Genomic DNA, 21,424 nt, shown 5'->3' with positions numbered 1-21,424 from the left:
AGAGGTTCAGACGCAGCCACAGCCCAGTCCTGCAGGGGCGCTCCTTGGACTTCAGAGTTCCTGAATCCACTCTTTGCATGTCCTCTGCAAAAAGAAAGGAACTTGTTGAGGGCCATCAGTGTAGCCCCAGACCTAGACAATGGTCAACTTAATAGATCCCATATTTTCAAATAAATATGGAACCACATTCCTGAATCATGAACAAGAAGGAAGTGAATTTTCCAAGACTATGTAGGGCACCCAGAAGCACTGCAGACCTGCCCTGAAGGGTGGCTGAATCAGTGTCCCCAACTGAGAAAGAGGAGCATGTGATCAGGCTCAGATGACCACAAAGAGGCATCAGTGGTTGACCTTCTGCCATCCTCTCCCTGGAGAACTCGCTCAGTGTGGTTTCACAGGACACTGCAGCCTCTCCTCCTGGCAGCAGCGAGGAGGAAGACACTGTGCAGGGTGAATGGTGTGTGGCCCCCTGAGCTCCGCCCCTTTCCCCAGCCCTTCCCCTCCTCCTGTGCCTTGGCCCCTGTCTTACCACAGGGACCCTGCCTCTTGAGAGCAGGTCTTCATGCAGTCCTCTAACTTTTCGAAGTTGTTTCCATTTCCTTCACAGCCATCATACACAAACTGCTCACAGAGGCCGGTCTGGGCATTGTAGAAGTACCTGGTCATCACGGCATTGCAGCCACCTGTTACTTTAGGCTCCAGGCAGAGGGCAGGCTTAGAAGCTGCTGGAATGAGAGGGGCAATGGCTCGTTATCAGGATGGTCATCAAGCTCCATACAAAGACAACAGCTAGAACCCCTAGTTTGTTTGCCATTGAGAATGTTAAGGTTGTGGAGGAATGCCAGATTGAAAAGACTATTTGAAAACCTCCTTTCTGGGACAGAATCATGAATGTTGCTAGCGGTGACATGATGTAGTAATCATATACAAACGTATATCTCCTCATGCAGTCTTCTAAGGAAGTTTGATATAATGCATTTGAATAGTCTTAAATCATCTGTGAGACTTCCAAGGTCGTCCAGTGGTTAAGAATCTGGCTTCCAATACTGGAGTCATAGGTTCAATCCTTTCTCAGGAAACTATACTCTCCAATGCTGTAGACACTAAGGCAGCAGGGCATAAATTCTTTATATTCATGATTGTTAACCTGTTCAAAGAATCCATATTTCCCCTCTTCAGATGAGGAAACTGCAGATAACTTTCCCCAGGAACAGAGCATGCAGGTGGTAGATTCAGGACAAATTGCTGATGTCACAACCCATCTAATACAATACCTAATTCTACCAGGAATTCGGAAAATACAGCGCACTTGTAAGAGTATCTGGAGTCAGTCCTATGCTCATTACTTCCTTGTACCCAAGGTAACATAAGCCCCCAGCCACAGGCCAGAGCGAGCCTGGGTTTCTCCTAACACAAATCTGTGATGTCTCTGCTGCTGCTGCTGCTGCTAAGTTGCTTCAGTTGTGTCCGACTCTGTGTGACCCCAGAGACCACAGCCCACCAGGCTCTACCATCAACAAATTCCCCAACACCCACTGGGCGTCCCTATTGAAATGACGTCTGATTTGAAATTCAAGCAATTAGTGCAGACTCCACAGGTTAAGCACTCATGTCCCCAGTTTAGTGCCGGACACGTGGTCCCTACTTACTTTGGCTTGTGACCCAATGGATAAAATGGGGAAGTCCATGAACTCACCTCCATGTTCAATAACTGACAGTTACTTATGACCAAACTGAGGAAAACACTTACTTGTTGTTCTCAGATAATATACATGAAGCATTCACAAACAGTGAAATGGAGGAGACATGTAGGGCAAAGGGGGCGTGGAGGTGTGCCGAGCCTCCATTTCTTTGTGAGAACTGCACCCTCACAATCGTATTCACCACCCAGAAAACTCTGAACCTATGTACTTATTCACTGTTGAGGTTCCAAGAAATGGGCATATTTATTGAATCATTTGTCACTGGTGATTGATCTGAATCTCTGTGTCCTTCACTCTTCCCAGAGGTGCAGAAACTACAAACCTTTATTCTCCTCGTTGAGTGCTGAGTATTCAATCTTGAGTGTTTGGTATTCCTCTAGTGTATGGTTATTGAATTGTATTCCAGAAATCATCACCTGACCTATGAAAGAGAGTACGTATTAAGAGTTTCAGGAGGCCTGCTTCATGAAACAAGAAATGGATCAAACATGGACAAGATAGAAACAGTCAAAAGACAATAAGATAAAGGGCCTGGAGACTTTTGTAATATTGTCTCACCCTCATCCCACATCCTACCACACAAGGGCTTTGTTTCTGGTTTCCCTGCAGTTGCCCTCTTCCGTGGTTCAACGTCTTTTGATTAACTTTAATAACACAGGAATAAACATTATTTGATAAAGAAATATTTTTACTTGGCCAAAGAAAGTAGGTAGGTAGAGAAATTATTTCAGAGTCACACATTATGGTGGAAAATGGACAAATCTGGCAATGACAAGTGAACAGTCTTTCCATTCATAACTCGTCACCTATTTGAAGAACTCATGGAATGTTTCCCCTGTTCAGATGAGGAAAGTGCAGATGACGTGCCCCAGCATACAAGCATGCGGGTGGCCTAGTCAGGACAAGACACAGCCATGTCCCAACCCATGTGATACACTACTGATTGGCTAGGAACTCGAAAATACAGAGAACTGGTGAGATTTTCCAGGTCCAGGGTCTTATTTTCTCTATTCACCTCTCCCCAAGCCTTGCATGAGCCCTCAAATCACAGGAGAGGGTGGGTCTGGGATTTTCCTGACACCAAATACATGGTTTTTCCACCAACCATGGAAACCAGCAGCCAAGGGATAGACCACTGTCAATTGACTTCTGATACCATATCTGTGGAGTTAGTGCCAATGCCACAGGTTGAGGTACCAAGACTGTCCTGACTTCAGATGCAGCCATGTGGGCTCACCTTATCATGCTCTGATCAAGAGACTGAAAGTTGAACTTTCCATGACCCCAACTCCATGCCCAAAAACTCAATCGAACCATCGACCAAACTCAGGAAACCTCTTACTCACTGTCCTCACTTTAAGGTAGAGGATAAAATCAGGAACAGTGAAATGGAGGAGATCTTTAGGGCATGGGAGGAGTGGAGGTGAGTGGGGCTTCCATGCCCTCCTGAGCAAAACACCCTCCCCTCAGGACCATTTGCTCTCCCCTCACTATTTATAGATTTTTACTGAAGTTTCACTCAATAGGCATAAGTATTGAATTGTCAGCCAGTGGTGACTGATCTCAGTCTCAGTGCCCTCCCTCTCCCCAGAGGTGCAGAAAGTTCTAACCTTTAATTGCTTTATTGATTATTTCAGCCAATCCAGTTAGTATACTGGTTCCCTTTTTGACAATCTTGGTACCTATAAGAAAAGATTTCAAATTTTTCAGTAATATTGGACCATGAATTAGGACAAGTTTCAAACATGGAAAATAAAATCATAGGCAAAAGTGGACAAAGGAAAAGGCTTGGAAATTTTGCTAATTTGTACCAGCCTTGGTCCAGGAGCCCAAGCAAGCAGGTAGAGAGATCTTTTCATGAATCTACCCTGGTGGAAAATGACCAAACTTGGCCATGAAATGAGAATAAGCTGTTTAGTTTTTTGATTGCTAAATTTTCAAAGAACTCATTTACCACTGATCTACTGGAGGGATTGGGGGCAGGAGGAAAAGGGGATGACAGAGGATGGGATGGCTGGATGGGATCACGGACTCAGTGGACGTGAGTTTCAGTGAACTCCGGGAGTTGGTGATGGACAGGGAGGCCTGGGGTGCTGCAATTCATGGGGCCGCAAAGAGCCGGACATGACTGAGCGACTGAACTGAACTGACTGTTCAGATGAGGACTATAGATGACTGCCTGAGGACTCATGGCATGAGGGTGATACGGTCCAAACAAGACACTTCTTTCTCAAAACCCACTTGATACATTATCCTATTCAGGCAGGAACTCTGAACATATGGATAAATGCTGAGAGCCTCTGGGTGCAGTGTCCTACTTTCATTACTCCCCTGTCCCCAGGACTCACCTGAGCTCCCAAAGCACAGGGAGACTGAGTCTGGCTTTCCCTGACACCAAATCTGTGGTCTCTAGAAACAACATGCCAGTTGCAGAAGGAAATGGTAACCCACTCCAGTATTCTTGCCTGGAGAATCCCAGGGACAGAGGAGCCTGGTGGGCTGCCCTCTATGGGGTCGCACAGAGTCTGACACAATGAAAGAGACTTAGCAGCAGCAGCAGAAACAACATGCAAATCCTCCAAATACCCACTGGGTGTCCAACAGGGCCATTTAACTCTGACAGCAAATCCAGGGAGTTAGTATAGAGTGTGTAAATTGAGGGCTCAGAACAGTCCTCATTTCAGATGCCAGCCATGTTATCCTGAGTCACTCCTGATTTGACAAAGTGTCTAAAATTGGGAAGTTCCATCACCCCACTCCATGTTCAATAACTCAGTAAATCTGATGACCATACTGAAGATGACCACTCCATATGGATGTCACGCTATCATAAAGGATAAATCTAGGCACAGCAAAATGAGTGAGAGGTGCAGGGCAAAGTGGAAGTGGAGGTGTGGGGAGCCTCCATGTCCTAGAGAACACATCACCTCATCACATCTTCACATCACCACCATGTGTTACCACCCCAAACACTCTATGAATATCCATATTAATGGATTCTTATAGAGGTTTCTTTAAATAGGCATTTTGATTGAATTCATAGGGCAGTGGTGCCTGTTCTCAAATCAGTACCCTCTCCTCTCCCCAGAGTTGCAGAAAGTTCACACCTGTAGCCACACCGTCGATGATACTTGTAACCACATCTATGACTGAACGCTTCTCAGGTCCCCTTCTACGGCTTGTCTCCACACCTATGAACAAAAGTAAATTCCAACAGTTTCAGGAAGCCTGGGACGTGAACCAAGTAAGGATCAAATATGCAAATAAAATAGTAGTCAAAACTGGAGAAGGAAAGGAACAATTATGGATAATAAAACGACAGTCAAAAAGGGACATGGGCAAGGACATGAAAACTTTCCTAATAATGTCTCAGCTTTGGAATCAAGAGTCATTCTATAAGGGCTCTTTGCTACATTCCTGGCAGAACATCAACCCACGTTTTTCTAATTATTTTTCATGAAAGAGGAATTCTCATTATTTGATATCTAAATATTCTTTCTTGCCCAAAGTAAAAGGTTAAAGACATGCTTTTAGATTAACACATCTTGGCAGAACATGCACAAAATTCACAATGAAATATTTATGCACCGTTGAGGTCTCAAGAAATAGGCTCATTGATTGAATCGCTGGTCATTAATCAGAATTTCAGTGTCCTTCCCTCTTTCCTGAGGTGCAGAATCTACAAACCTGTATTATCCTCACTGAGTGTTGAGTATTCAATATTGAGTTTTGGGAATTCCTCTAGTGTATGGTTATCAAATTGTATTCTGGAAATCATCACCTGACCTATGAAAGAGAATAAATTTCAAGAGATTCAGGAGGCCTGGTCCATGAAACAGGAAAAGGATCAAACATGGATAAGAAAATGACAGTCAAAAGACAACAAGGGAAAGGGCCTGGAGACTTTGGTTATATTGTATCAGCCTTGCTCCCACAGGCTATCCCACAAGGGCTGTTTTTCTTGTTTCACTGCTGTGTGCTGCTGCATGATTCAACCTCTTTTTATTATTTTAGTAATATAGGAATAAACATTATATGATAAAGTAATATTTTAACTTGGCCAAAGCAAGTAGGTATGTAGAGAAATTTTTTCAGATCAACACTTTGTGGTGGAAAATGGACAAATCTGGTTGTGACATGTGAATAAAGTCTTTCAATTCACGACTCTTCATCTATTCGAAGAACTCATGGAACATGTTTCCCCTGTTCTGATGAGGAACCTGCAGATGACTTGCCCAGGATACAGGCCTGTGAGTCCTGGTCAGGAATAGATACTTCTATGTCACAACCCATTTGATATACTATTGATTGGCTTGGAACTCGAAAATACAGAAAATTAGTGAGAGTTTCCAGGTCCTGGGTCTCACTTTCTCTACTCACCTCTCCCCAGGCCTCACGTGAGGCCTCAAATCACAGGGAGGGTGAGCCTGGGTTTTTCCTGACACCAAATACGTGGATTTTCCACCAACCATCCAGTGTCCAACAGCCAAGGGGCAGACCACTGTCAGTTAACATCTGATACCATATCTGTGGAGTTAGTGCCAATGCCACAGGTTGAGTTATCAAGACTGCTCTGACTTCAGATGCCAGCCATGTGGACTCGTGTTATCATGTTTCTGACCAAGAGGCTGAAACTTGAAATTTCCATGGCCCCAACGCCATGCTCAAAAAGTCTGAACCAGGGACCAAACTCAGGAAACCTGTTATTCACTGTCCTCACATTAAGGTACAGCATAAGATCAGAAACAGTGAAATGGAGATCTTTAGGGTATGGGAGAAGTGGAGGTAGGTGGAGCATCCATGCCTTCCTGAGCAGAACACCCTCACCTCAGGACCATTTGCTTTGCCCTCATAAGCTCTTTGATCCAATATTTATGGATTTGTGCTGAGGTTTCACTCAACAGCCATAAGTATTGAATCATCAGCCAGTGGTACTGATCTCAGTCTTAGCGCCCTCCCCTCTCCCCATAGGTGCAGAAAGTTCAAACCTCTAATTGCTTTATTGATTATTTCAGCCAATCCTGTTAGTATACTGGCTCCCTTTTCGACAATCTTGGTACCTATGAAAGAAAAGATTTCAAAATTTTCAGCAATATTGGACCATGAACCAAGACAAGTTTCAAATATGGAAAATAAAATCATAGGCAGAAGTGGACAAATGAAAAGGCTTGGAGATTTGCTAATATTGTACCAGCCTTTGTCACACAACCCCAAGGAAGCAGGTAGTGAAATCTTTTCATGAATCTCTTCTGGTGGAAAATGACCAAACTTTGCCATGAAATGAAAAAAAATCTGTTTAGTTTTATGGCTGCTAAATTTCAAAAGACTCACTTAGCCTGATCTACTGTTCAGATGAGGACTATAGATGACTTGACTGAGGACACATGCCATGAGGGTGATAGGGTCCAAACAAGATATTTCCCTGCCAAAACCCAATTGATATACTATCCTCGTCTGTCAGGAACTCTGAACATATCAATAAATGCTGAGAGCTTCTGGGTGCAGTGTCCTACTTTCATTACTCCCCCAGGATTAGTGAGTAACTTTCATTACTCCCCAGGATTTATCTAAGCTTCCAAAGCACAGGGAGAGTGAGTCTGGGCTTCCCTGACACCAAGTCTGTGGTGTCTCTAGAAACAACATGCAATTCCTCCAAACACCCACTGGGTGTCCAACAAGGCAATTTAATTCTGACAGCAAATCCATGGAGTTAGTATAGATTGTGTAAGTTGAGGGCTCAGAACTGTCCTCAGCTCAGATGCCAGCCATGTTATCCCGAGTCACCCCTGATTTGATAAAGTGTCTAAAACTGGGAAGTTCCACTACCCCACTCCATGTTCAGTAACTCAGTAAATCTGATGACCATACTTAGGAAGACCACTCGAATTGGAGTGTCGCATTATCAAAAAGAATACATCCTGGCACAGCGAAACGAGTGAGAAGTTCAGGGCAAAGTGGAAGTTGAGGTGTGAGGAGCCTCCATGCCCTAGAGAGCACAGGATCCTCACATCACCACCGTGTGTTACCACTCCAACACTCTGAATGCCCACACTCATGGATTCTTATAGAGGTTTCTTTAAATAGGCACTGTGATTGAATCATAGACTGGTGGTTCTTTTTCTCAATCTAGTGCCCTCTCCTCTCCCCAGAGTTGCAGAAAGTTCACACCTGTAGCCACACCGTCGATGATACTTGTAACCACATCTATTACTGAACGCTTCTCAGGTCCCCTTCTATGGCTTGTCTCCACACCTATGAGAGACAGGAAATTCCAACAGATTCAGGAAGCCTGGGACATGAACCAAGTAAGGATCTAATATGCAAATAAAATAGTAGTCAACACTGGACAAGAAAAGGGACAATATGGATAATAAACAATAGTCAAAAGGGGACATGGGAAAGGGCCTGGAAACTTTTCTAATAATGTCTCAGCTTTGGTATCAGGAGTCATCCTAGACAGGGCTCGTTCTTACATCCCTTGCAAAATATTCAACCCAAATTTTCTAATTATTTTTCATGAAAAAAGAATCCTCATTATTTGACATCTAAATATTCTTTGTTACCCAAAGTAAGAGATTAAAGACATGTTTTTAGATTTATACATCTTGGGGGAATATGGACAAAATTCACCATGAAAAATTTATGCACTGTTGAGGTTTCAAGAATTAGGCTTATTGATTGAAGCATTGGTCATTGATCACAATCTCAGTGTCATTCCCTCTTTCCCGAATGCAGAATCTACAAACCTGTATTATCCTCACTGAGTGTTGAGTATTCAATATTGAGTTTTGGGAATTCCTCTAGTGTATGGTTATCGAATTGTATTCTGGAAATCATCACCTGACCTATGAAAGAGAGTAAATTTCAAGAGTTTCAGGAGACCTGGTCCATGAAACAGGAAAAGGATCAGCATGGATAAGAAAATGACAGTCAAAAGACAACAAGAGAAAGGGCCTGGAGACTGGTTATATTGTATCAGCCTTGCTCCCACAGGCTATCCCACAAGGGCTGTTTTTCTTGTTTCACTGCTGTGCGCTGCTGCATGATTCAACCTCTTTTTATTATTTTAGTAATACAGGAATAAACATTATATGATAAAGAAACATTTTAACTTGGCCAAAGCAAGTAGGTACATAGAGAAATTTTTTTCAGATCAACACTTTGTGGTGGAAAATGGACAAATCTGGCCATGATTCATTAACAAAGACTTTCCATTCATAACTCTTCATCTATTCAAAGAACTCATGGAATATGTTTCCCCTGTTCTGATGAGGAACCTGCAGATGACTTGCCCAGGATACAGGCCTGTGTGTGGACTGGTCAGGACTAGATACTGCCATGTCACAACCCACCCGATACACTACTGATTGGCTCGGAACTCGAAAATACTGAAAACTGGTGACAGTTTCCAGACCAGGGTCTCACTTTCTCTACTCACCTCTCCCCAGGCCTCACGTGAGGCCTCAAATCACAGAGGAGGGTGAGCCTGGGTTTTTTTCTGAAAAAAAATACGTGGATTTTCCACCAACTATCCAATTCCCAACAGTCGAGGGGCAGATGACTGTCAGTTAACATCTGATACTATATCTGTGGAGTTAGTGCCGATGCCACAGGTTGAGTTATGAAGACTGTTCTGACTTCAGATGCCAGCCATGTGGACTCACATTATCATGTTTTGCCAAGTGACTGAAAGTGGCACTTTCTATGACCCCAATACCATGCTCAAAAACTCAGTTGAACCAGTGACCAAACTAAGGAAACCTCTTACTCACTGTCCTTACATTAAGGTACAGGATAAAATCAGAAACAGTGAAATGGAGGAGAATTTTAGGGCACAGGAGGAGTGAAGATAGGTGGAGCGTCCATGCCCTCCTGAGCAGAACACCCTCACCTCAAGACCATTTACCACCCCCCCCGCCAACAAACTCTCTGAGCCAACATTTATGGATTTGTGCTGAGGTTTCACTCAACAGCCATAAGTACTGAATCGTCAGCCAGTGGTACTGATCTCAGTCTCAGTGCCCTCCCCTCTCCCCATAGGTGCAGAAAGTTCAAACCTCTAATTGCTTTATTGATTATTTCAGCCAATCCTGTTAGTATACTGGCTCCCTTTGTGACAATCTTGGTACCTATGAAAGAAAAGATTTCAAAAATTTCAGCAATATTGAACCATGAACCAGGATAAGTTTCAAATATGGAAAATAAAATCATAGGCAAATGTGGACAAAGGAAAAGGCTTGGAGATTTGCTAATATTGTACCAGCCTTCGTCCCAGGAGCCCAAGGAAGCAGGTAGAAAAAACTTCTCATGAATCTCTCCTGGTGGAAAATGACCAAACTTTGCCATGAAATGAGAATAAGCTGTTTAGTTTTATGACTGGTAAATGTTCAAAGAACTTATTTAGCACTTCTTTACTGTTCAGACGAGGACTACAGATGACTAGCCTTAAGTCACAAGCAAGAGGGTGATATGGTCCGAACAAGATACTTCCCTGTCAAACCCACTGGATATACTATCCTTTTCTGCCAGGAACTCTGAACATATCGATAAATGCTGAGAGGCTCTACTTTCATTACTCCCCTGTCCGCAGGACTCACCTGAGCTCCCAAAGCACAGGGAGAGTGAGTCTGGGCTTCCCTGACACCAGATCAGTGGTCTCTCTTGAAACAACATGCAATTCCTCCAAACACCACTGGGTGCCCAAAGAGCAATTTAATTCTGACAGCAGGGAGTTAGTATAGATTGTGTAAGTTGAGGGCTCAGAACAGTCCTCAATTCAGATGCTAGCCATGTTATCCCGAGTCACTCCTGATTTGACATGTGTCTAAAACTGGGAAGTTCCATTACCCCACTCCATGTTCAATAACTCAGTAATCTGATGACCATACTCAGGAAGAGACCACTCACATAGGGATGTCATGTTTTCATGAAGGATGAATCTAGGCACAGAGAGATGAGAGAGTAGTGCAAGGCAAAGTGCAAGTTGAGGTGTGGGGAGGCTCCATGCCCTGGAGAACACAGGACCCTCACATCACCGCCGTGTACTACCACCCCAAACACTCCCTGAGTGCCCATATTAATGGATTCTTATTGGGGTTTCACCAAACAGGCATTTTGATTGAATCATTGGCCAGTGGTGCCTGTTCTCAATCTAGTGCCCTCTTCTCTCCCCAGAGTTGCAGAAAGTTCACACCTGTAGCCACACCGTCGATGATACTTGTAACCACATCTATTACTGAACGCTTCTCAGGTCCCTTTCTATGGCTTGTCTCCACACCTATGAGAGACAGGAAATTCCAACAGTTTCAGGAAGTCTGGGACATGAACCAAGTAAGGATCAAATATGCCAAATAAAATAGTAGTCAACACTAGGCAAGGGAGGGAACAAATATGGATAATAAACAATAGTCAAAAGGGGACATGGGAAAGGGCCTGAAAACTTTCCTAATAATCTCTCAGTTTTGGTATCAGGAGTCATCCTACACAGGGCTCTTTCTTACATTCCCTCTAGAACATTCATCCCAGGTTTTTCTAATTAGTTTTCATGAAAGAATAATACTCATTACTTGACACCTAAATATTTTTTCTGCCTAAAGTAAATAGTTAAAAAATTATTTAGATTAACACATCTTAGTGGAACATGCACAAAATTCACCATGAAATATTTATGCACTGTTGAGGTTTCAAGAAATAAGCTTATTGATTGAATCATTGGTCATTGATCAGAACCTCTGAGCCCTCCCCTCTTCCCTGAGATGCAGAAGCTACAAACCTTTATTTTCCTCACTGAGTGTTGAGTATTCAATGTTGAGTGTTGGCAATTCCTCTTGTGTATGGTTATCAAACTGTATTCTGGAAATCATCACCTGACCTATGAAAGAGTAAATTTCAAGAGTTTCAAGAGGCCTGGACCATGAAACAGGAAAAGGATCAAACATGGATAAGAAAATGACAGTCAAAAGACAACAAGGGAAAGGGCCTGGAGACTTTTGTTATATTGTATCAGCCTTGCTCCCACAGGCTACCCCACATGGACTGTGTTTCTTGCTTTCCAGGCAGCTGTCCTCCTCTGTGGTTCGATATCTTTGGATTACTCTCAATAATACAGGAATAAACATTATTTGATAAAGAAATATTTTTACTTGGCCAAAGCATGCAGGTAGAGAATTTTTTCAGATCAACACTTTGTGGTAGAAAATGGACAAATCTGGTCATGAGACGTGAGTAAAGTCTTTCTGTTCATAACTCATCATCTGTTCTAAGAACTCATGTACATGCTTCCCCTGCTCAGATGAGGAAACTGCAGATGACTTGTGCCGGGACCCGAGCATGTGGATGGACTGGTCAGGATACAGTATTCTCATGTCACAACCCATTTGATGCACTATTGATTGGCTAGGAACTCAACAATACAGAGTACTGGTGACAGTTTCCAGGTCCACGCGCTTACTTTCACTACTCACGTCTCCCCAAGCCTCACTTGAGACCACAAATCAAAGGAGAGCGTGAGTCTGGGTTTTGTCCTAATGCCAAATACGTGGTTTTCCCCCCAACCATCCAATTCCCAACACCCAACAGGCTCTCACTGTCCATTGATATCTGATACCGTATCTGTGGAGTCAGGGCCAATGCCACACATTGAGGTATCAAGGATGCCCTGACTTCAGAGGCCAGCCATGTGTTCTTGAGTTATCATGCTTCTGACCAAGTGACTGATACTCGAAATTTCCCTCGCTCCACCTCCATGCTCAAACACTCAATGGAATAAGCGACCAATCTCAGGAAAACTCTTAATCACTGTTCTCAAATTAATGTCCAGAAAAAAACTCAGAAACGGTGAAATGGAGGAGATCTTTAGGGCACGGGAGGAGTGGAGTTAGGCAGAGCATCTATGCCCTCCTGAGCAGAGCACCCTCACCTCAGTACCATTTGCTCCCCCTTCCTAAGCTCTCTCAGCCAATAGTTATGGATTTGTGCTGAGGTTTCACTCAACAGGCATAAGTATTGAATCCTCAGCCAGTGGTACTGATCTCAGTCTCAGTGAGTGCCCTCTCTCCCCATAGGTGCAGAAAGTTCAAACCTTTAATTGCTTTAGTGATTATTTCAGCCAATCCTGTTAGTAATCCAGCTCCATTTTTGACAATCTTGGTACCTATGAAAGAAAAGAGGTCAAATTTTCAGAAATATTGAACCATGAACCAGTAAAAGTTTCAAATATGGAAAATAAAATTATAGGCAAAAATGGACAAAGGAAAAGGCCAGGAGAATTTTAATATTGTGCCAGCCTTTGTCACACAAGCCCAAGGGAGCAGGTAGAGAAATCTTTTCATGAATATTGTCTGGTGGAAAATGACCAAACGTGGTCATGAAATGTGAAAAGCTGTTTAGTTTTATGACTGGTAGATGTTCAAAGAAGTCATTTACCGCTTATCTGCTGTTCAGATGAGGACTATAAATGACCTGATGAGACGTCATGAGGTTGATAGGGTCTGAACAAGATACTTCCCTGTCACAACACTTGATGTACTATCCTCTTCTGCCTCTGAACATATGGATAAATGCTGAGAGCCTCTGGGTTCAGTGTCCTACCTTCATTACTCCCCTGTCCGCAGGACTCACCTGAGCTCCCAAAGCACAGGGAGAATGAGTCTGGGTTTCGGACACCAAATCTGTGGTGTCTCTAGAAACAACATGCAGTTCCTCCAATCACCCACTGGGTGTCCAACAAGGCCACTTAATTCTGACAGCAAATCCAGGGAGTTAGTATAGATTGTGCAAGTGGAGGGCTCAGAACTGTCCTCAGTTCAGATGCCAGCCATGTTATCCCGAGTCACTCCTGATTTGACAAAGTGTCTAAAACTGGGAAGTTCCACTACCCCACTCCATGTTCAATAACTCAGTAAATCTGATGGCCATACTCAGGAAGACCACTCACATAGGGATGTCACGCTATCATAAAGGATAAACCTAGGCACAGCAAAATGAGTGAGATGTGCAGGGCAAAGTGGAAGTGGAGGTTTGGGGAGCCTCCACGCCCTAGAAAACATAGGACCCTCACATCACATCGTGTGTTACCACCCCAAATGCTCCTTGAAATGCATATTTATGGATTCTTATTGAGGTTTCACCAAACAGGCATTTTGATCGAATCATTGGCCAGTGGTGCCTGTTCTCAATCTCAGTGTTCTCTCCTCTCCCCAGAGTTGTAGAAAGTTCACACCTGTAGCCACACCGTCGATGATGCTTGTAACCACATCTATTACTGAACGCTTCTCGGGTCCCCTTCTATGGCTTGTCTCCACACCTATGAAAGACAGTAAATTCCAACAGTTTCAGGAAGTCTGGGACATGAACCAAGTAAGGATCAAATATGCAAATAAAATAGAAGTCAACACTGGACAAGGGAGGGACAAATATGGATAATAAACAATACTCAGAAGGGAACATGGGATGGGCCTGGACACTTTCCTAATAATGTCTTAGCTTTGGTCCCAGTGCTCAACCTACACAGGCCTGTTTCTTACATTCCCTGCAACACATTTATTCCAGGTCTTTCTGATTATCTTTCATGATAGGTGAACACTCACTATTTGACACATAAATATTCTTTCTTGCACAAAATAAGTAGTAAAGGAAATTTTTTCAAATTTTTTTAGATTAACATATATTGGTGTACAATGTAGGAATTCAGCATGAAATGTGATTTATTTCCTCATACATATGAATGGTAATCTGTTCCAAAACCCATGTAACATGTATCCCCTGTTCTGATGAGAAAATTGCAGATGACTTGTTCCAGGACATGGCATGTGGGTGGCAGGGACAAGATACTAGCATGTTATAACCCATTTGATACACTCCCTGATTCTCCCAGGAACTCTGGAAATACAGATAACTGAGGTCAATTTCTGGTTGCAATGTGTACTTTCATTGCTCTCCCTTTTTGGAGCATCACCTGAGCCCCAAATCACAGGGGTGAGTGATTCTGCGTTTTTCCCTGGCACCAAATATGTGGTGTCTCTACCAACAGCAACCAATTCCCCAAACATCCACTAGGTGTCCAACAAGTCCATTTACATCTGATGGGAATCCATGGAGCTATTGCAGATTCTGTAGGTTGAGGGCTCAAGAATATTCAGTTCAGGTGCCAGCCATGAGACCCCATGTCAATCATGCTTGTGACCAAATAATTAAAATGGGAGGCTTGCAGGTCCATGACCCCATCTTCAAATTCAACAACTCAATAGAACCGGTGGCTGAACTTCGGAAAACCATTGCTTGCATTCCCAAAATAGAACTCGAGGCAGAAAAATGGAAGAGATGTGCAGGCAAAGAAGGAGGGAGGTGTGCCCAGCCTCTGTGCCCTAGTGAGCACAGCTTCACATCAGCTTCCTGTATTCACCAACCCACAAGCTCTCTGAGCCCAGTTCTTATGTATCTCTCCCTAGGGTTCACTAAGCAGGCATGTTGGCTGGAATATCAGCCACTGTGATTGATCTCACTCTCAGTTTCCTCCCTTCTCCTCAGAGGTGCTGGAATGGCAGTTGTTGAAAATTGTAAACAGTAAATGCATGCTTGTGATTTCTTGGACACCAACCACATCTTGAGGTTCCCTTGAGTTGCCTCTTCTGACTCATCTCATAACATCTAATGGCAGGAAACCCTAACAGTTTTAGGAGACCTAGGCCATTAACTAAGAGATGGTACAAATTTGAATCTTTTTATTACAATGCAGGGCTTTCCTGGTGGCTCAGCTGGTAAAGAAACCGCCTGCAATGCAGGAGACATGATTTCTATATGTGTTGAGAAGATCCCCTGGAGAAGGCAAAGGGATCCCCATCCCAGGATTCCAGCCTGGAGAATTCCATGGACTATACAGTTCATAGAGTTGCAAATAGTTGGACGTGACTGAGCAACTTTCACTTTACTTACTTTTATTACTACACTATAGTGAGGTTCAGGGACATGACAGGAATAGGAATAGAGAGTCTCCAAAATGGGGACCCTGGTCTGGTAGAGTTATATATGTATAAATTGTAATATATATCTTCATGAGAGTCAAGATATCAGTGGAGTTAAACCTTTGCAACTTAAGTCTTCCCTGATGGTCCAGTAGATAAGAATGCACATGCTAAGGGAGGGGACATGGGTTCTGTCCCAGGTTGGGAGGATTCCACATGCCTTGCAGGAACTAAGAAGGTGAACTGCAACTTATGAGCCCAATTCCTAGAGCCCTTGCTCTGCAGCAAAAAAGCCACTTCAACGAGAAGCCCACACACCACAACCCGAGAGTAGGCTGCGGAACTAGAGAATATCCTTCCATAGGGAGGAAGCCCAGTGCTGCCAAAACCAAAGAAAAAACAGACAGTACCCTGACCATGACAGGAGAAATCCAGAGATGGTTGGAAATACCACTCCACACCTGCCCTTCTATGGACTTCTATCATTTTCCCAGAAGCTGTAGAAGAGAGGTGAGGCTGGACCTACCTTCATCCTGGATATGGTGTATATTCAGCGGGGTGCTGTCCACCAGGATAACCAGAAGGAAGAGAAGGGCTGAGGAGAGACAGAGGCGTCTCATCTTGGTGGCCTTGCAGGAGGGCTCCTGAGGATGCTGGGGATGCACTGAGCTTTAATATCCTGGCTGAGGGGTGGGATCAGGTGATGAGGAGGGGAGTGGGCAAGGGGAGGAGTTGGGTCAGTCCTGTTTATTGCGTAATCTCCCTACCTAACCATGCCTCCTGCTTCTGTCTGCAGGGCTCAAAAGCCCAGTAAAGAGCACTTCTCACTTGATGCCTGTGGGTCTCGTGTAAACACAGATTGTGATCAGAGAGATGGAGTTTGTCCTATATGGACAGTCAGGGAGCATCCCAGCCCCTACAGCAGCACCTGGCATGTGATGAATGATAAGTAGGTGGATGAGGACAGATCAGAGGACAGATAAGTGACCAGCAGTGTGGTAACCACGTCCTCCATTTCAGCCAGCTGCAGGTGTCGTCTCATCTGGACCTCAATGTCCTGACCCCCCCCCACCTCAGATGACAACTGTGACACAGGTCACCTTCCTACAACCATTGCCACAGCTTCTCTGGTGGATGGACACTTGCACTTTACCAGACATTGGTCCAGAAAGGGACTTAGCTGGTGAAGGTGCTGTTGTCTTGGGCAATAACCCTGTTTATACATCAAAAAATGAGTAATGGGGTGGCTAAGGGGAAACAGGGAGCTGAATCTATCTCCACAGCATGTCCAGCAGTCATCCCTCACCTGGTTTCACCAACAGGAGAGCGGTCTCCCTGAGTGGACATCAGGCAACCTCAGAAGAACACCGTATCCACCTAGTTCTTCCTGCTCTCTTCCTCTCTGTCGATGGGACCATAGGACCTCAGTTTGGGTACCAGCTCTGCATTTTCTTACCTTTTTCCCTGAGGATTTAAACCTCTCAGAACCCCAAGTCTTCAGGAATCACATGAGACACGTGCTGTGCACCCACGTGGTTGCCATGGAAGCAATGGATATAACAGCCATATATTCCTTCTCCCGAGAAGGCAAAGTCCTTTCTAGTAGTAATAAAAACAGTAATGAGTAATTTCTCCAGGCAAAACTTCGATTCTTTAATGTAACTAGCATTATCCTAGACACATGAAATATGTAGTTCATCTAATCCTAAAACATCTTTAAAGAAAGGGGGAGAAATTGTTGACATATCCTTGTGTTACTGAGGAGGGACCTGAGATATAAAGAAATAAAGCAATTAGCTTATATCATAGCTTGTAGAGAGAGGATTTGGACCCAGCGATCTGACTTAGAGGCTGTGCACATGCACTCTGCTGCACTGCAAGCTGTAAATTAGAGTGCACACATACTACACCCACCATCCCTTCACTCACTCTTGTTTATTACTTGCAGTTACAAACATAGAACAGCATTAAGAATGGCGGGAGCTCTCAATACCAACAGCAGTGGGTTACTCACAAAACAAGCCACTGTGTGTCAAGGGTATACTCTCTCTGAGACATTCCACGTGTATGATTTCATTTAGCCTCATGTCAATCCTACAACATCTGGGAATCTCGCCCTTTGTCAAGCAGAAAGCAGAGGCTCGTAAGTAAAGCCACTTGCTCAGGACACACAGCCTGCTGATGGTAAAACAAGGATTCGCATTCAGGAGGCACTCCAGCCCTGCCCCTCTTTCTGAGTCAATCTCTGCATCTGAGACCAGGGAGTAGCTGAGACTCTCCCCTCAAATAACTCCTCTTTTCTCCCTTCTCATTTCTCATCAGTCTATCTTTCTCTCTCAATGTCCTCCTCTCCTGGTCTTCCTCACTATGGTCCTAATTACAGGTCCCCCAGATCCACAAGCCTCGTAATGGGCCAGTTCTCGCTCCAGCTCCCCCTCTCCTTGCTCATGGAAGTGTGGTCATTAATTAGAAAGCTCCCTGGTCCCTGAAGGCCTCTTTAGAGAAACTGAAAGACAGGAACAAACAGTCGCTGTATACTAGATGAAGATAAGTGGTGCCAGCCCACTGGGACCCCAGGTCATATCTCTGCTTCTGTTCCTCAGTATCTCCATCTGAATAATGAGAATCTTCAATTCCATGGTAATAAGGCCACATCTTCAAATGATGGAATGCACCTGGGGCAGACAGGAGATGTTTAGATATTTGAGATGCTGTGCCGTTGGAGAGGTATGTTCATATCTGCGTAATAGGTGATTACTTTCTTGCTACATGATAAAAAAGCACCTGATATTTTGAACCCTGTAGTATGTTTTTCCAGATTATATTCAAGATTAAGAGGGGATGTATCCTTAGGATGCACTTCTGGCTAAAATGTAAAAATATATGTTTCGTTAACTACAGAGTTCATTTTATAATTTTAGGCATTTATAAAATTTCATGGTGGGACATTTCATATAAAGTTTTTCCTCCAATTAAAGTAAATAAATTTATATTACAAAAATTTTTTTATCAATGCAGGACAAGTAAACAAACTGGCATCACAGTCCCGGTATTTAAAAAGGACCATGGGTTTCAAATGTGAGTGAGCATTAGAATCCCTGAGTCATTTGGTCAAATACCGATTTCAGATCTTCATTTGGAGAGTTTTGATTCAGTAGCACAGGTTGGGACCTGACTAGCTGCATCAACAAGGTTCCCAACGTGCTGAGGGTGCTACTCAAGGGGCCACACTTGGAAAACCATGAACTAAGCAAAGAAGAGCAACCGTTTTCTCAGGAAGGGAGCATTCTCTCACTTTCCATAATCTCCACCAGTCCTTATTGTCCACCTGCCTCCACACCCACTTGGAATACTTCCATTTACATTACTCACCTGTCCAGGCAGGCATTTAAAATTGTTACCTGTGATGTGGGCTCACAGTAAGTGTTGATAAAAGATACCTTGCTCTTCTTTAACAATCTTATCAATTAAGTAACATTTTTCCTTTTTTAGAGATGAAGATACTGAACCTCAGCTATGGAAAAGTGACTTTCTGGAAGACAAACAGATGAAAACCAGGAGGAAGACACTTGCTTATTTTTCACGTGTTTCCAGATATTTCAATTTCATTAATACACAAACAAATGAACACAACCCATGGAAATCTATTTGATATTAACACAGATGATGCATCAAATATACTGGACGTAACTTCATGAGTGTCACATTATATTTACAAGAATAGGAGGTTATGCCAGCCTCTCTAGCACATTAAGGCAGCCACATTCCAAGGCTCTCGAAGTGCTGGTGGGGTGGAGGATGAAGGTAAGGATGCAGTGAGGAAGACGCAAGAATCAAGAATTCGCATCCCAGGCTCTACTCTTACTGCTTCATGAGGCTGTTTTCTCCTGCATTGTTTCCATCCTTACTTAAACATCTGTGGACTATCCTCTGTGCCTGGAGCTGTGCAGAATTCTTTGGGAACTCTCATGGTGCTTAGAATCATGGTGCTGGATGAGGCAGGAGTAAAGCAAGTAGTCAAGTATGGGAGAGAGGAAAGAGGCAGATTTCTGCTGAGGTTGTAGGGTTGAGAAGCAAGAGGGAAAGGCTGAATGTTATCACAAGCAGCCCTGACTGGGTTGTCCTTGGACTTCAGCTTCTCAGGGAGCCCAGTTCCCGTGGCCTCTGCAAAAGGAGAGGAACTTGCTGACTGAATCTCTGAAGCCTCAGACCTGGACACTGTGTACCTGGACATGACCTTAAAGCATCCTGGAAATGAGCAACCACAGTGCTCTCAATATCACAATGACCACCAAAAAGGAAGTGAATTTTTGAGCTGAGGTGGGGGTAGAACTACAGACCTGCTCTGTGGCTGGCTGACTTACTCTTCCCACCCAAGAAAGGGGAGCATGAGAATAAGCTCAGATTATCAGGATGGTGCTTCTAGGGCTGACCATTTGCCAAGCTGGCCCCTGGAGGACATGCTCAGCCCATGATTTCTAAGGGCACTGCAGCCACTTCTCCCAGGAGGCAGCAAGGAAATAGTCACTGTGGGCGGGTTTGAGGAGTGCATACCCTCCTGAGCTCCACCTCTTTTCCCAGTCCTTCCCCTCTCCCAATTCTATACCTGCTACCTTATCCAGGATAGGATAGCACCCACAGGGTCTTAGCACAGCCTGGTCCCCTTTGTAATCTTTTTTCTTAACATTTTAGCTACCATATAAAAAATCCCAGAACCTGGACTTGGCGTTGCAGCTGTGTCTGGTTAGTGTGGCCTTGCAAGGACCCCTGTATGGAGGTGCCAGGCACACATCAGCCCACAGGGCTATAGGGATGGGAGGATCTTGGTGAAATATGAAGATCGTCAACACGGCTGGGTCCAAAAGGCCAATACAGAAAATACCAGTTTGTATGCATTAGAGACTGGTGGTGGTGCATGTGAAAAGGCCGTTTCGTATCCTGTTTTGTTAGATATTATTATTCATGTTTTTAGGCTTCTAATCAACAGGGTAATATTGTAAATAATTGAATATCATTACTGATATTTATACATGAATTGGCTTGTTGACACTGATTAGCTGCTAATAGAACAAAAAGAAAAGGTACATATTAAGAATATTCTCCAAGTGTTAATGATGACTGGAGCTGGACAATGGTCCATCAGTTTATAATATTAATATCTGTATGAATATAGCTGAAAGCTTCCAGTATAAAAAAGAGAGTGTGAAGGCATCATGATTTAATGGAGGAAGGCATGGAAGCAAATCCCCCACTGCATTCACATCATGGGCACTCGAATCAAGGAATATTGTGGGTATACTGATACTTCGACTTATATAAGAAGTATTAATTGGTCTTTTAACCATTCCTGGAAAAGAGTGTCTAAAACAATTGGATTTCCTAGGAAATGAAAGAACCAAGGGAGTCTTTCATGATGTGAGGGAGGTCACTAGCAAAACCTCAATCTAACCTTAGAATGGAGGTTTGTTGCCTGGGTAACTAATACCTGATTTGGTGGTTGAGTCATTTGTTGTTGTTGTTGTTTTTAATTTATACATTTTTTTATTTGTAGGATAATTGCTTTACAGAATTTTTTTATTCTCTGTCAAACATCAACATGAGTCAGTGATAGATATAGGTTTTAATTCCCACTTTCTGCTTTTCTCTGACCCCAAAACTCATGGAGAGTTGAGAGTTTCAAGGGTGAATACATCACAAATGCCTAAAGATTTAATGAATCCTGATTTGTGATGAAGCCTCCACAGAAGTTTCAATACAGCA

The 21,424-nt window shown here is 43.6% G+C and overlaps 1 protein-coding gene across 1 annotated transcript; it reads right to left on the bottom strand.

Annotated features, from left to right (window-relative positions):
* Nucleotides 1-470: 470 nt before the first annotated feature.
* On the bottom strand, nt 471-16,284 carry LOC109567708 (trophoblast Kunitz domain protein 1). Its single transcript, XM_070801754.1, has 11 exons — nt 16,191-16,284; nt 13,924-14,007; nt 12,784-12,855; nt 11,476-11,574; nt 10,897-10,980; nt 9,761-9,832; nt 8,450-8,548; nt 4,811-4,894; nt 3,314-3,385; nt 2,026-2,124; nt 471-725 (listed from the first exon to the last, which is right to left on the bottom strand). Exons 1-11 carry the CDS (start codon nt 16,282-16,284, stop codon nt 526-528), a joined length of 1,059 nt encoding a protein of 352 aa, XP_070657855.1. The 3' UTR covers nt 471-525.
* Nucleotides 16,285-21,424: the final 5,140 nt, after the last annotated feature.

Source organism: Bos indicus, chromosome 13 (assembly GCF_029378745.1).
Source record: "Bos indicus isolate NIAB-ARS_2022 breed Sahiwal x Tharparkar chromosome 13, NIAB-ARS_B.indTharparkar_mat_pri_1.0, whole genome shotgun sequence".
NCBI classification, from domain to species: Eukaryota; Metazoa; Chordata; class Mammalia; order Artiodactyla; family Bovidae; genus Bos; species Bos indicus.
This window is presented reverse-complemented; position numbering and strand designations above follow the sequence as displayed.